The sequence below is a fragment of the Xylocopa sonorina genome, chromosome 5, assembly GCF_050948175.1.
Source record: "Xylocopa sonorina isolate GNS202 chromosome 5, iyXylSono1_principal, whole genome shotgun sequence".
NCBI lineage: Eukaryota > Metazoa > Arthropoda > Insecta > Hymenoptera > Apidae > Xylocopa > Xylocopa sonorina.
In genome coordinates this window covers 1,325,182-1,337,513 of record NC_135197.1, presented here as the reverse complement: position 1 = coordinate 1,337,513, position 12,332 = coordinate 1,325,182, and the positions used below count along the sequence as shown (strand labels likewise).

Below are 12,332 nucleotides of genomic sequence, written 5' to 3'. Positions count from 1 at the left end.
AACTACTTTGTCATTCTTCCAAAGAATTATAACTGTACACGTATATGCGATTTGTCACTAATGTAAATGCGACCAATCACAATTTTTATTTAGATAAGTTTCACGATACATTCCTACTCGTAATGTTTATTCAAAAGTAGAGCGATTCTATTTTTGCACGTATGTAAAAGGGTTGAAGGTATTACACTCTAAATTTCTTTCAGTATACGTGTAACAACGTTAGGAAATAAAAGTTACAATTAGCATATTAGAATATCTGACTCACATCCATGTTGTTCCGAAATAGTTATTAAATCTAATAATTAGGTTTTTAACTTTGTACTCGAAATATTGGTAGGTAAGTATGTTTGAAAATTCGAGGATCATTACAGCGCCACGTGTAGAGCACAAAACTAACATCACTGTGATAACTAAAGTTGGTAGTCTTTAAAAACATTTGCTTCACGGTATTTTCATTTTCCCGCTACAATCTATTTACCGGAAAGTGAACGGTTCTAAACAAATTTATGACAATATAGGAAAATTGTTGTATGGATCGAGCAACGAATACAAATATAATGGATGATGTAGGAAATTTGATTGACCTATTACCAATCTATTATGCACGGTTATTTCCTTTTAATGACTATTATCGTTGGTTAAGTTATGGAAATGGTACGACTTTATTTTATTATATTACCGATGTTAATACTCACAGAGAAAATTTTATTGCTTGCAGTCAAGTCTCGAATTTAGTTTCAATTAATTAATCATGTAATAACTAATGAAATGACTTTATTATTTTAGCGAATGCCTTTAGCCGCAGAGAGTTTTCATTTACTTTACTGGATGATATCTATCTCCGTTTTCAGTCATTTATAAGCCTAAAGGACTTTGACGTTGAGGTTAAAAGACTACTTCCTTTTAAGATTGATATAGGAGCGATATATAATTTCAGGTAAGCATTAAATAGTTAATGCTCATTTAGTTTTCATCTAATAACTTTTATAAATTCCTTTATTTAGTCCAAAAAGTGACCGCAATAATGTACATTTTGAACCTATTGAGAGAGAACTAGTTTTTGATATAGATATGACTGACTACGATGATGTGAGGACTTGTTGCACTGGTGCAGATATCTGTTCTAAATGTTGGAAGTTTATGACTCTTGCTTGTAAAATTTTAGATAGTGCTCTAAGACGTATGCAAAAGAAAATAATCATCAAAATGTTATACAACTATCTATTCTTAGTTCTAGATAATTTCCCATTACATTTTGTAGATGATTTTGGATTTAAACACATTCTGTGGGTATTCTCTGGCAGAAGAGGTATTCATTGTTGGGTCTGCGATTATAAAGCACGAATTTTAGGTGCACGTGAACGTAGTGCGGTTGCAGAGTATTTACAAATTATCGATGGTGGAGAATTTATGAAGAAAAAGGTGAATTTGTCCGGTGATAGAATACACCACTCTGTTAAGTATGCAATAATTTTACGAATCTAATCTTTTTTATTCATTCGATCAGTTTTATTCAATTTTTCTTACGTTTTTATGATCCTAGACGTGCTTTAGAAATGATAGAAGCTATTTTTGTTCAAGTCTGTATAGAAGAACAAGACATATTGGGAACAGATGAGAGAATAAACAAGTTTCTTCAAGTACTTTCCGACGAACAGGATAGACAAGAAGTAAAATCACTTTTCAGTCAGTGTAACTCTGGTAAAGACAAATGGAACATGTTTGTTGATTACATTAGGAAGAAAAAGACAATGGTACTCCATAATTTTTACAAATATATTGCGTTAGCCATTGGTAAAAATAACTTGGTATTAAATATCTATTTCCAGGGAGATAAAAAGTGGTATCAATATCGTCATTTAATAGAAGAAATAATGCTACAGTATTCTTATCCGAGGCTTGATATAAACGTTAGTAAAGGATTGAACCATCTTTTGAAGTCTCCTTTTTGCATCCATCCAAAAACCGGAAAAGTTTGTATTCCATTCACTGCGAACACGGTGGATAAATTTCACCCAGATAAAGTCCCAACAATTAGGACACTGATCGAAGAAATAAATGAGTTTGATCTGAAGGATAAGATTGAACAGGAGATGTACGACTTAAATGTGAAGAAAATAAAAGATTATAAAAAAACTAGTCTTAACAAATCGTTGCGACTCTTTCAAGAATTTATTTGGAATTTAGCAAACGAGAGAAAGGAGCAGAGACTAAAAGATAGTGGTAAGCATTCCTTTACCTTTCGTTTAAGTGACTTTTTTTACGTGGTTATAAAGTGGTTTCTGCTTTTTCAGACGAGAAGATGGAGTTTTAATTAATGTAACAATCAAAACAAAATATATGCCGTGATATTCGAATTCTCAACAGAGCTAGAAATGACCTAATAAATTTATTAATTAGGTTAGTACAGAGGCATACAATGCTTGTCAATGATGTTCTTAATTCATAATGCATTAACAAACTATTTACTAATCTTTCTACGCTTTCAATTTTTCTAATATACATAACAATTTCAAAAGGTCGTTTAAATTTCAAACATTTCACAGAATCAAGCTATATATAGAAATGTCTTGAATCCATACAGCCGAAAAAATGAAGTTAAGTTAGATGAAGATAAACGTATGTTAACTGTAAAATAAAATATTTACTCCAGCCATATTTAATGTTGTTACACAATTTCCTCCATCAAGGTTTCGAAACAAAGTACATTAACTAGAGTAGACGCGGTGAGTTTAAAGAAGTTGAGATCCAAAGAGGTACATACATTCGACTGTCAAAGTATATAACCGTTGTATATTAAAATATATAATCGGGATCCCTTGGCTGACTGCTTCTACTCATATTTAACTATTTACTCATTCTGTTACTTACCGGATTGTTAATAAACAATTCCCTTTGAATGTGATGATGAATGTAACGATAATACAATAAATAGAAATTGAACTTTTGATTTTAGAATAATACGTATACTTATATATGTATATAATAGCAGAGATACAACCGAAAAGGGGGCGATTCGAGATGAAAAAACAAGTCGAAAATATAGAATAACAATTTTTCATTTGAGGCTTTGTTTTTAAGAAAATCGACTGAATTTTCGCCAGGTACGAATGCACTTGATCATGTCTCGATATAGCAGATCTCACTGTAGATCATTGTCTCGATTGAAGTTATGTTTATAAACACATCCAATATCACGGAAATGTTTTCCTAGCTATGAGAGATTTTTCAAACCAACATTATCAAAGTTGGATTGGTCGTGGTGGAATAATAGCTTGGCCATCACGCTCTCCTGAGCTTAACTCCGCTTGACTTTTACTTATAAAGTCATGTTAAATCGATTGTGTATTCTGAAGAAATCACAAGTTGCGAGTAATCGAAAGAAAAGATTATTGTAGTCTCTTATACATCAAAACAAACGAATATCTTAGAAAGCGTTCATAAAAATTTAATTAGAAGAGCAGAATTATGTTTTCGGCAGGATGGGCAACATTTTCAGCAATTTCTGTAAGAATAAACTTTGTTACAAACTTTAAACTTATTTTAGCGTTTCAAACATTCTATTTCATTTTACGTGTTTGTAATTTACGTATCCCATCGAGACGTGATCAATCATCATTAATATCAATCAATCATCTTTAATAGTTTTAGTGTTAAGTCTACAAGTTTTTATTTAAGTCCACGTACATAGTCTTTAGCCTAATATTGTTTTGGAGAGTACAATCTCTCGACAACATTACCAAGGGTCCAGGTTTACCCCGTGGAGGTCTGTACTATGCAAAGACACATCTCTACGACCTCAATCCTATATATACTCCATTACAACATACACTTCCACGATGCATTTTCTAAGAATTGTTAAGGACTTTTAGAAACCGCAGCGAAAGGGAACGTAGGAGGGAATAAACGAATTGAAGGATATATCATTATCTTATGATACCAGAGTCGTTCGGTTTTAAAGTGGCCCAAGTCCATTTTTGAAAAAATGAAGCTAGCTATTTCAATATTTATATTTCCACATTATCTTTTCATTTTGAAGCAAATTGTAAATTATATAATTCAAATCGTTAAGATTTTGTAAAACGAAAATTAGCTAGTTAATAGAATGATCGAAATTGTTATTTTTAAAGTACTTTAATGAGTTAAGCGCACTAAGCCGTTAGAGAATTTTCAGAAGGTTAAAAGACACTAACGGAGAAAGGGTAAATTGGTTAAAAATATCTTGGATCCGATTTTTCATAACTGAACCATATAAAATGCGTCGGAGGAAACCAACCAAGAAACGTTAATAATGTTCAGTTAACACCAATGTACTTTCGTACAAGGGCAATCGCAATGCTAAAATACAACGCATTGGATATAATAGCTTTATTACACAATGGATATACCACATATATACCATAATTTTTTTTAATCCCCTCCCCCCCCCCCCCCCCCCCCGCATACGCAAATTCATGAAGAATGAATAACTCTAATAAAAGTTGAATATTTTTTAATTGTATAATATAAAATTGTTTATTGTATTTCCTTAATTTCAAGGGAAATTTATTCTTTTCATCGACTTATGCTTTTTCAAGAATTAGAAATGTTATTTCGTTAATTTTGAAAGTGGCTTAAGTTCATTTATAGGCATTAAAAACATATTTTTTAAACAATGTTAATAACGCTAATTGGTTGATAAATTATACACTCTTAAAAACACAAAAACGTTATACTACCGTTTTATTAGTTCCCAATAATAAATTAAAGTTATTAAAACGCAAAGTGCAAAACACTTAAATATCTTGATTTAAACATAAATGGTTTTAGGTCAGTTTCAAAATAAACGGCTCATTTATAAAATGATTCTGCTAACACTGTAGAAAATTTCGAGTGTGTCGCAAAAGAGAATACGACACAATATATGATACATATATATTAAACTCTATTGTATTGTATTCCAAAAAAGGCTCGAATCTTATATTAAAAGATAAACCAAAACTGTGATAAATAATAAATGAATAAATTATGACAAACAATAAATTAAAGGAAAAAGTTAAAAATCGTGACGCGACTGAAACGAGCAAACATTTAAGAATAGGAAAAAATCTACTTTGCGTACTCGCGTAGACAAACTAATTCCATGTTTTAACACTATTCATTAGGCGAATCGCGAACGATTTATGTCACAGCTTACATGAGACTTCACCGTGAGCGCATCCACTGTGCTAAACCTATACCTTACTCGAGTACCCGGGCGTACCAATCGATCAAGGCTGCGAATTTTCGGTAAGCATCGAAAGTAACAGCGACTTGATTGAGTCTCAAATATTCCACGGCGTCTTCATAAATCGGTCGAGATCCAAGCGGGCGTAGAACTACTTGTGGAAGCGAACTTACAATTTGATTATTATTACAGTACACAAATGTACAATAGATAATGAATTACGACTAAAAAAGTAGGCATCCATCGACGATCCATCGACAATCCATCGATGATTCAGTGGCGAACATAGAAATTAATGTTGGAACTTTGTCATTTTTCACAAACATTGTACGTAATACGTTGAGAGAGAAAATGAGATGCAATATTACACGAGAACAATTACGATTAAATTATATTAATGCGAAATATGTAATAAATTATATCACGGTATTCTAAGACGATCCTACGGCGATCCTATGGTGATCACAAACATTAAGTTAACTATATCTTATTCTTTAATTACCCAATTTAAAGTTTCAATGTCCTGAAAAGGACTTGGAAAATGAAAACTTAAATTGCAAAACACTAGGACTACCCCCGATTCTTTCAAATAAAATAGAACTGGCAGATGAAAATAAGAGTATCATAAATAAAAAGTAAAGATTTTAGAAGTGAAAAATTGTATGAAATTATTAAAAATGAAACTATCAAATTTCTATATAAAATTACGAACGGCAGTCATTTTGGCTACTTTGGTAGTACTACGTAGTGTTGGGTCTGCGTTGTCCTTAGTACGATATCGTTTTGGAGAAGGCAATCTCTTGAAATTGTTACCAAGGGTCCAGGCCCACCCCATGGAGATAACTACACAGGGAACCAATATTGCAAATTAATTTTGTAAAATTAAAGGTACCATTTTAAGAGATAATCGCTAAAAAGTTTATATATGAATAAATTTTATATTGAAAAAAGAAACAATTTTTATTTTATTTTATTGTTATGACGCGGCAGGAAGCATACACGAGCTAGCATCAATCGACATCGATAACTAGCTCTCCACTTCATTCGTATCTTAAAATTACTCCTACATCCGTCACCGATCAATTAAATATTCGAATTATTCATTTACCAACCAGCAGTCCGACTTTCAACGCACATCATCCATCCGCAACTCCACTTTTAACACCTTCACCCTTGACTCATTCATCCATAACTCACCCATCAATAGCTGCTCGCCGCGGTATCTACGCAAGCAATGGGTCTGGCCATAAAAATGCGTGATTCTACGTACCCACGCTCCCCATCCTTCCCACCATCAGCCACTGTCGCGGAGTCCCGAGTCAGCGTAATCACATTTTCATATTATAATAGCACACAATTTTATATTGTAACTATCTGATCTTAACAACGTATTGCAGTAGCATATATGTATGTATAATATATAATTATTTATAGATTTTCATTTTATTCTTATATCTTATCAATCGCGATAGAAATTTCAGTGTGTATAAGTATTGGAAATCAACATAACTTATATATTTATTATCGTAGTAGTAAGATTATGGATGGAAGTCTGTGCATTCGCAGCAACCTTCATATGCTAACGCCTAGGCAATCAATTATTATTTGATATTTTTATTATTGTTAATTTGCATCATGTGATGACATGTTACAGTTACTAATTACATATAATATTATAATATAAAAAATAATATATTACATATATTATATACATTTATTAAATTATATATATATATATATATATATATATATATATATATATATATATATATATAATTTTCCTTCTCAATTATCAGTAATCATTACATGATAATAATCATCTTTTTTTTGTTACCAACAATCATCGGGATCAATGACAAATATTTTTTGGTTACTGGCGACCAGTATCAATAGAATATATTTTTTAATTATTTGTTATTCACGATCGCGTACACATGTGCAATACGTATAATGACGTTTGTAAAGCAGTTTTATCTTCCGTGTAAAAAGTATTCATCGCGATGATATTTAGAGACATTTTTCTCAAACCTCATTTTTGGAACCATTGTGTGGTTCTTTTTGCAAATCCAACAGTACAATCCTGGACGAGTAGCGTTTAACAGCGTTTAAATTATTACAAGCAATTCGCGTAACATATGGTTATAGCTATACATCAATAGTCTAGTAAGAAGAGATCGAAAGAAAAATGGGTTAATTGTCTTCGAAAGGAACGAGTATATAAATACATATTACGTTCTCCTGGATAACCAAATAAATCCGTTACTTAATTTCTTTCTGTAGTTTTTTTACACTTTTTCTACGTTTCGTCGCAAATAACATTCTCATTAACGTTTCGATCACGAGATGCTAAACAGATGAAATACTTATTGGCAGACCATACTCTATATCCTATCAATAATTGCGGTTCTACCTTTCTTATTAATAACTATGTAGTTTTTTCCTTTTCTTTTTTCTTTATCAAAACGATAAACTGTGAAACACAGTTGCACGAGTTACATTTAACCCAATTTTGTGTTCCTATACAATGGTCATTGAGCTGGAACCTTTTTTACGTGCCTGTTAAATTTCACCCAACACGCAACCAGTTAATTTCCCGTCGATTTCTTCATTTTTTGCATTCTTGTGAAAATTAGGGGTTTCACTGAACAAGCTAGGTACGTTAAAAAGGGATACGAAGGCTCAAAATTTAATGTCGAAAATCTCGATTAGCGGGAACAGTAATTACGTAAATTCACTTGTCGAAGAAGGTAAATCATTTTTTTTTACAGTTAGATCTTACTTTTAATAACTCAATAGTAGAGATGGGTAGAAATGATATTAATCTGTTATTTTATATACACAAGGTAAAAGTATATTACGTACTTTCTAAGCACACGCAACTTTCCAAATTCCGGTAGAAGAAACAATGAGACGACTGAACCAGCGAGCCAGTTTGATTTCGTCTTCATGCCAGTTGCACTCGTATAATTCCTCTGAATTTCTTCGGAAAGTATTCGAAAGTCCATAATCGGACGACAGAAAACTTAACCTAAAAATCGTGAAAGTTTTCTCGCAAAAGTACGTCACCGATTCGTCGGGCCGCAACGATTAACGAGCACCGTCTTACCGAATCGGTTCACTTCGCCGACAAGTTATGATCCTCTTTTTTTGTCAAGGCAATAGGTGGAGTTAGCCATTTAAAACGATCGTTCCGACAGTTTTTCATCGACGAACAATCACCACTAGCAACAAATAAGGACGACGTTGTAAGTAGAGGCAAGAATTCGGGTGAGCGTCGTTCTTCTTATGTCCTGGTGTCTATTAGCTATACACCGATCCATAGAAGTAGGTGTATCTCAATGGAAAGCGAATCAAATACGTTTTTTATTTACTTTTTTTTGCTCCTCAAACGGATCGATATCCTTATATGAGAGAAGTTTGCTCGCCACAGGTTGTCGTGGAAAAATGGAGTTCCATTAGTAGTAATTACGAACAGTTCTTCTCTTTCTTTATCGCAGCCAGATGAAATTTTTTGAACTTTTCTAGATACTTTCGATTGATTGCAGACTATGCAACGCGTTACCAGGGATTATTGATTTATTAGAAATAGGCTCTTCGTTCATTTTAACGTTTCCTCGAAGCGACGATCTTAAGGAATGTGGGTCCATCGTTCACACCAAATACATGCGCGATTTTTGGTGTTCACCATCTGATCACTACTGACTGATCTATCTATTCAGCGAGCCACGTAAATAGCAAACACACGCTTTCTTTCGATATACCTCTAATTTCATGCCTCTGTTAAGCGTGTAATAGCGTGTAATAGCGTGTAATAACGTATGGATATTGGTATCGATTCTTGCGATCAGCGAATCGCGATCGATTGAAATTAATCTTCTTGACACCTCGTTAACCTCCCAAGCATGTTAAACGAGGGACTGGAAATATTCAGAATTTCGAAGTTTTTTCTCAGATGGGTCTTCCATAGCGACTGTTATTCCGACGGCACCTCTAGAAGCGATCGTTTTCGTAACACAGCGGAATAAAGACACATGCTTCCCGAGTGCAGCTACCATTTACAGTTAGACGTGTGAGCAGACAAGCTTGTTGGCTCTTCTTCGCTATCCTCTAAAGCGCTCCGTAGATTACAAAGAGATTAAAACCGTGGTGAACGTGACGCGTGTTCAGAATGCTCTCGATCTTATCTGATTGCAACCGTAACTGAGTAGAGAATCGAGAATATAGGAGAGGAACGAGATGTGGGATAAGGAATGAAAGAGTATCGGACACTGCGGTCTACAAATCTGGGTACGCGTGCGGAAATCAAACAGTTGCCACTTTCTTCCTTCGAGTTAAATTTCATTTTAAACAAATTTCTAGCATTTTCTATAATGTCGCCTGATACGCGGTGTTTTTGCGATCGAGAATAAAGTTGACACGAGTTTAAACACGAGTCATTGAATATTACAAAAAATACAGTTTATAGAATAATTATTAATCGACAGAGAAGCTCGTTACATTAATAAGCAAACTAATTCTGGTTGAGAATGTTGGACGAATCATTCAACGTGTTGCTATGATTGGTGAACAATAGTAAAAATGGTAACAATCTGTACGATTATGTCTATACAGTTGTAAGTATATACAATGTGAACTAATTATTGTCTCTTACACGAATTTAACCGTTCCACAAGCGTTTATGATCTACATATTTCGTCGAAAGGGAAAAATCCCTAATTTTCAAAAACCTCAAGTATCTAACATCTGTATTTGCCTCAGAACTAGACTGAATCAAGACTCTCCTGTTTGGTATAACAATTAAATTTTACATAAAGCTATCCTAAAGTTAGGTTTCGTTCCTGAATAGTTTTCGAATTTTTATTTACATAGGATTTTAATTATGAAGATATAAAGAACCGAATAAATTCGTGTCTATTTTTTTGTAGAACCTAGTTTAAGTACGCCATCTTATACCAATTGGTATAGTAAAGAGAATAAATAACAAGGTTTCTACAAAATACGAAACGAATTAATCATGTTATAGGATGTAGAATGGGTTAAGAGTATTAAATTAAATTATCTATGAATTTTCGAGGTCCAGGCGTTTATAGCAATGTTACAACTAGTTCAAATATTTAACTAACAAGGAGTTTTCCATATTAGGATAGCTAACTTACTCTGTGCAAGGTTGAGACAGTCATATTAAAAAATTAATCACATTTACCATTCATGCATCAAATTTTAGTGAAAGCTAGATCAACCAAGTAATTGGCGTTCGAATTTCGATGCTTTAATAAACTTTGCCTGGTTTGCTAGGCTTCCACTTGTTAAACGCTCCGAACTCAAAGTGTATGCTAACAGAAATCGCATATAAATATTTTCGTTTGCTCCTGTTATATCGAATGTACACGCGTTAACGTTTCCTACGTTAATTATCCGAGTCTCTACATCATCAGATTTTCAGGGCGCGCCATTGTTACCGAAAAACGGTCCTACACACGGGATCCGATGTATCCGATATACGCACACTCGTTTACTGTTTTAATTGATCGTCAAACAACAGTGCGCTGATAAAAGTAAACAATGATTTATACGTCACAACGCACAGACTACCGTTCCTTTCTTGTAACACGTGTACATAGATGGTTATATATTTTACAATCTCTAATTAACCACTGTTTAGGACGGTGACTAATTGGTAACACTTTTGACTAATTGGTTCCGCAGCAACTTTTTTACGAAACCAAAACTTTCAGTTTGTTGTGGTAGAATTAAATCAGTTCTAATTCCATTTGTGAAAGAGCTAATTGAGAAAACATGAACAAACGTACTCGAGTATGTTAATCTTAGAACTGCTGAGGTTCAATCTGTCACGCGATGGAATCATAAAGAAGCCTTTCTTCCTATTTAAGCAAATATCTCGCGAAAGACAACCACCACGGCAAAGATTTCGTCATTATTATAAAGAAGAAATGCTTTTATCTCTCGATTTCCTTACAGTACACATAGTTGAGATTGACGATAATTACTTCCACAAGTCTCGTTCTCCATCCTCGACAAGGCGGGCGGTGAAACGATGAAAAGAAATATGGAAAGTACGAGGGCGATGAAGAGAGCGAAGAAACGTGCGGAACGGGCACAGGTGGCACAAACCAAGGCTGGCTGACTATCTGTCGGCGAAAAGGAACGTGATTAACAAACGTGATCGATCCTCGCGATGTTTGAGATAATTCATGTGGCCAGTCTTCGCACGCACGATCAATATTTATAACGTGTGGTAGCCGGTGCTCCTGTTTCTTCGACGCGTGGAATCCACCGTGAGGCGAACGTGCACGAGCACGATGGTCTTGCGTGCGAACGTGATCATTTTCAAAGCGTTAGAAACAGAAACTAACGGCGAGAGGGAAACACGATTATCTAATCAAGAATCGAAAGCTTCATGCTCCATCAATTCACTTTAAGAATTAAGGAAAGGATTCCCCTTTTTCAAAATTCTATTTGTCTGGAACGAAAATTAGAAAATTAGACTAGCCAACGCGAATGAAGATTTCTAATAAATAAATCATACGTTCGTTTCTAATTATAATTCTTCCAAGCGGAGAGGCAGATTTTTAGGTTGGTGACTTTTCATCTGAGATACGGCCGAAGAAGGAACTGGGACGTCACCGCGACTGGTTCAATTAGCATCACATGTAATACATTCTTGTGCCTCGTAAAGGCCAATTCTAATGCACCTATGATCATCCCATTGTTATTACAGAGATTATTGAGGAGGCTTTCATCCAGAAATGCAATTCATTGATAGTATCTTAAACGCCTTCGCTTATTCTTCTAGCATTCGAAACAAGAATATTACGGTTCAGTCTCATTTTCATCTTAAACATTTCTGCGCTTTCGCTCGACAAATTAATCCCTTCGACTTAATCTTATGGCTGGTCTTTTATGCGTTTCCAGCCTGATAAGTTTCATTTACATAAACTGACCAGGATAAGTCATCGGATAAAGACATCCTGAACTTAGGAGAGCAAGGAATACATAATCAAAGAAGTGGAAGAAGAATAATTAATGATACACTCGTTACACATCGCACACGCATGTAATTAGTTAGCATTACGAATATCAAGACGATAATGTAACTTCTTCTTGT

At 34.1% G+C, this 12,332-nt stretch overlaps 1 protein-coding gene across 2 annotated transcripts; it reads left to right on the top strand.

The window, feature by feature from the left end:
- Positions 1–460: 460 nt before the first annotated feature.
- On the top strand, positions 461–2,564 carry LOC143423492 (DNA primase small subunit-like). 2 transcript variants are annotated; one of them, XR_013101832.1, is made up of 8 exons: positions 461–654; positions 787–937; positions 1,005–1,180; positions 1,262–1,460; positions 1,544–1,754; positions 1,830–2,223; positions 2,295–2,425; positions 2,547–2,564. XR_013101832.1 is itself a non-coding variant. In XM_076894868.1 (7 exons), the coding sequence occupies exons 1-7, from the start codon at positions 531–533 to the stop codon at positions 2,312–2,314; spliced, it is 1,275 nt and encodes a 424-aa protein (XP_076750983.1). In that variant the 5' UTR covers positions 462–530; the 3' UTR covers positions 2,315–2,492. The 2 variants fall into 2 exon arrangements, 1 of the variants encoding a protein (XP_076750983.1); XM_076894868.1 differs by lacking the exon at positions 2,547–2,564 and having other exon boundaries at positions 462–654; positions 2,295–2,492.
- Positions 2,565–12,332: the final 9,768 nt, after the last annotated feature.

What these genes read in the sequence shown, in the direction of transcription:
- LOC143423492 (XM_076894868.1), top strand. Translation starts at nt 531, where the DNA reads ATGGATCGAGCAACGAATACAAATATAATGGATGATGTAGGAAATTTG. An exon ending in TTGGTTAAGTTATGGAAATG is followed by an intron (nt 655 to 786) that starts GTACGACTTTAT and finishes TTATTATTTTAG; the next exon opens with CGAATGCCTTTAGCCGCAGA. An exon ending in TTTAGATAGTGCTCTAAGAC is followed by an intron (nt 1,181 to 1,261) that starts GTATGCAAAAGA and finishes TACATTTTGTAG; the next exon opens with ATGATTTTGGATTTAAACAC.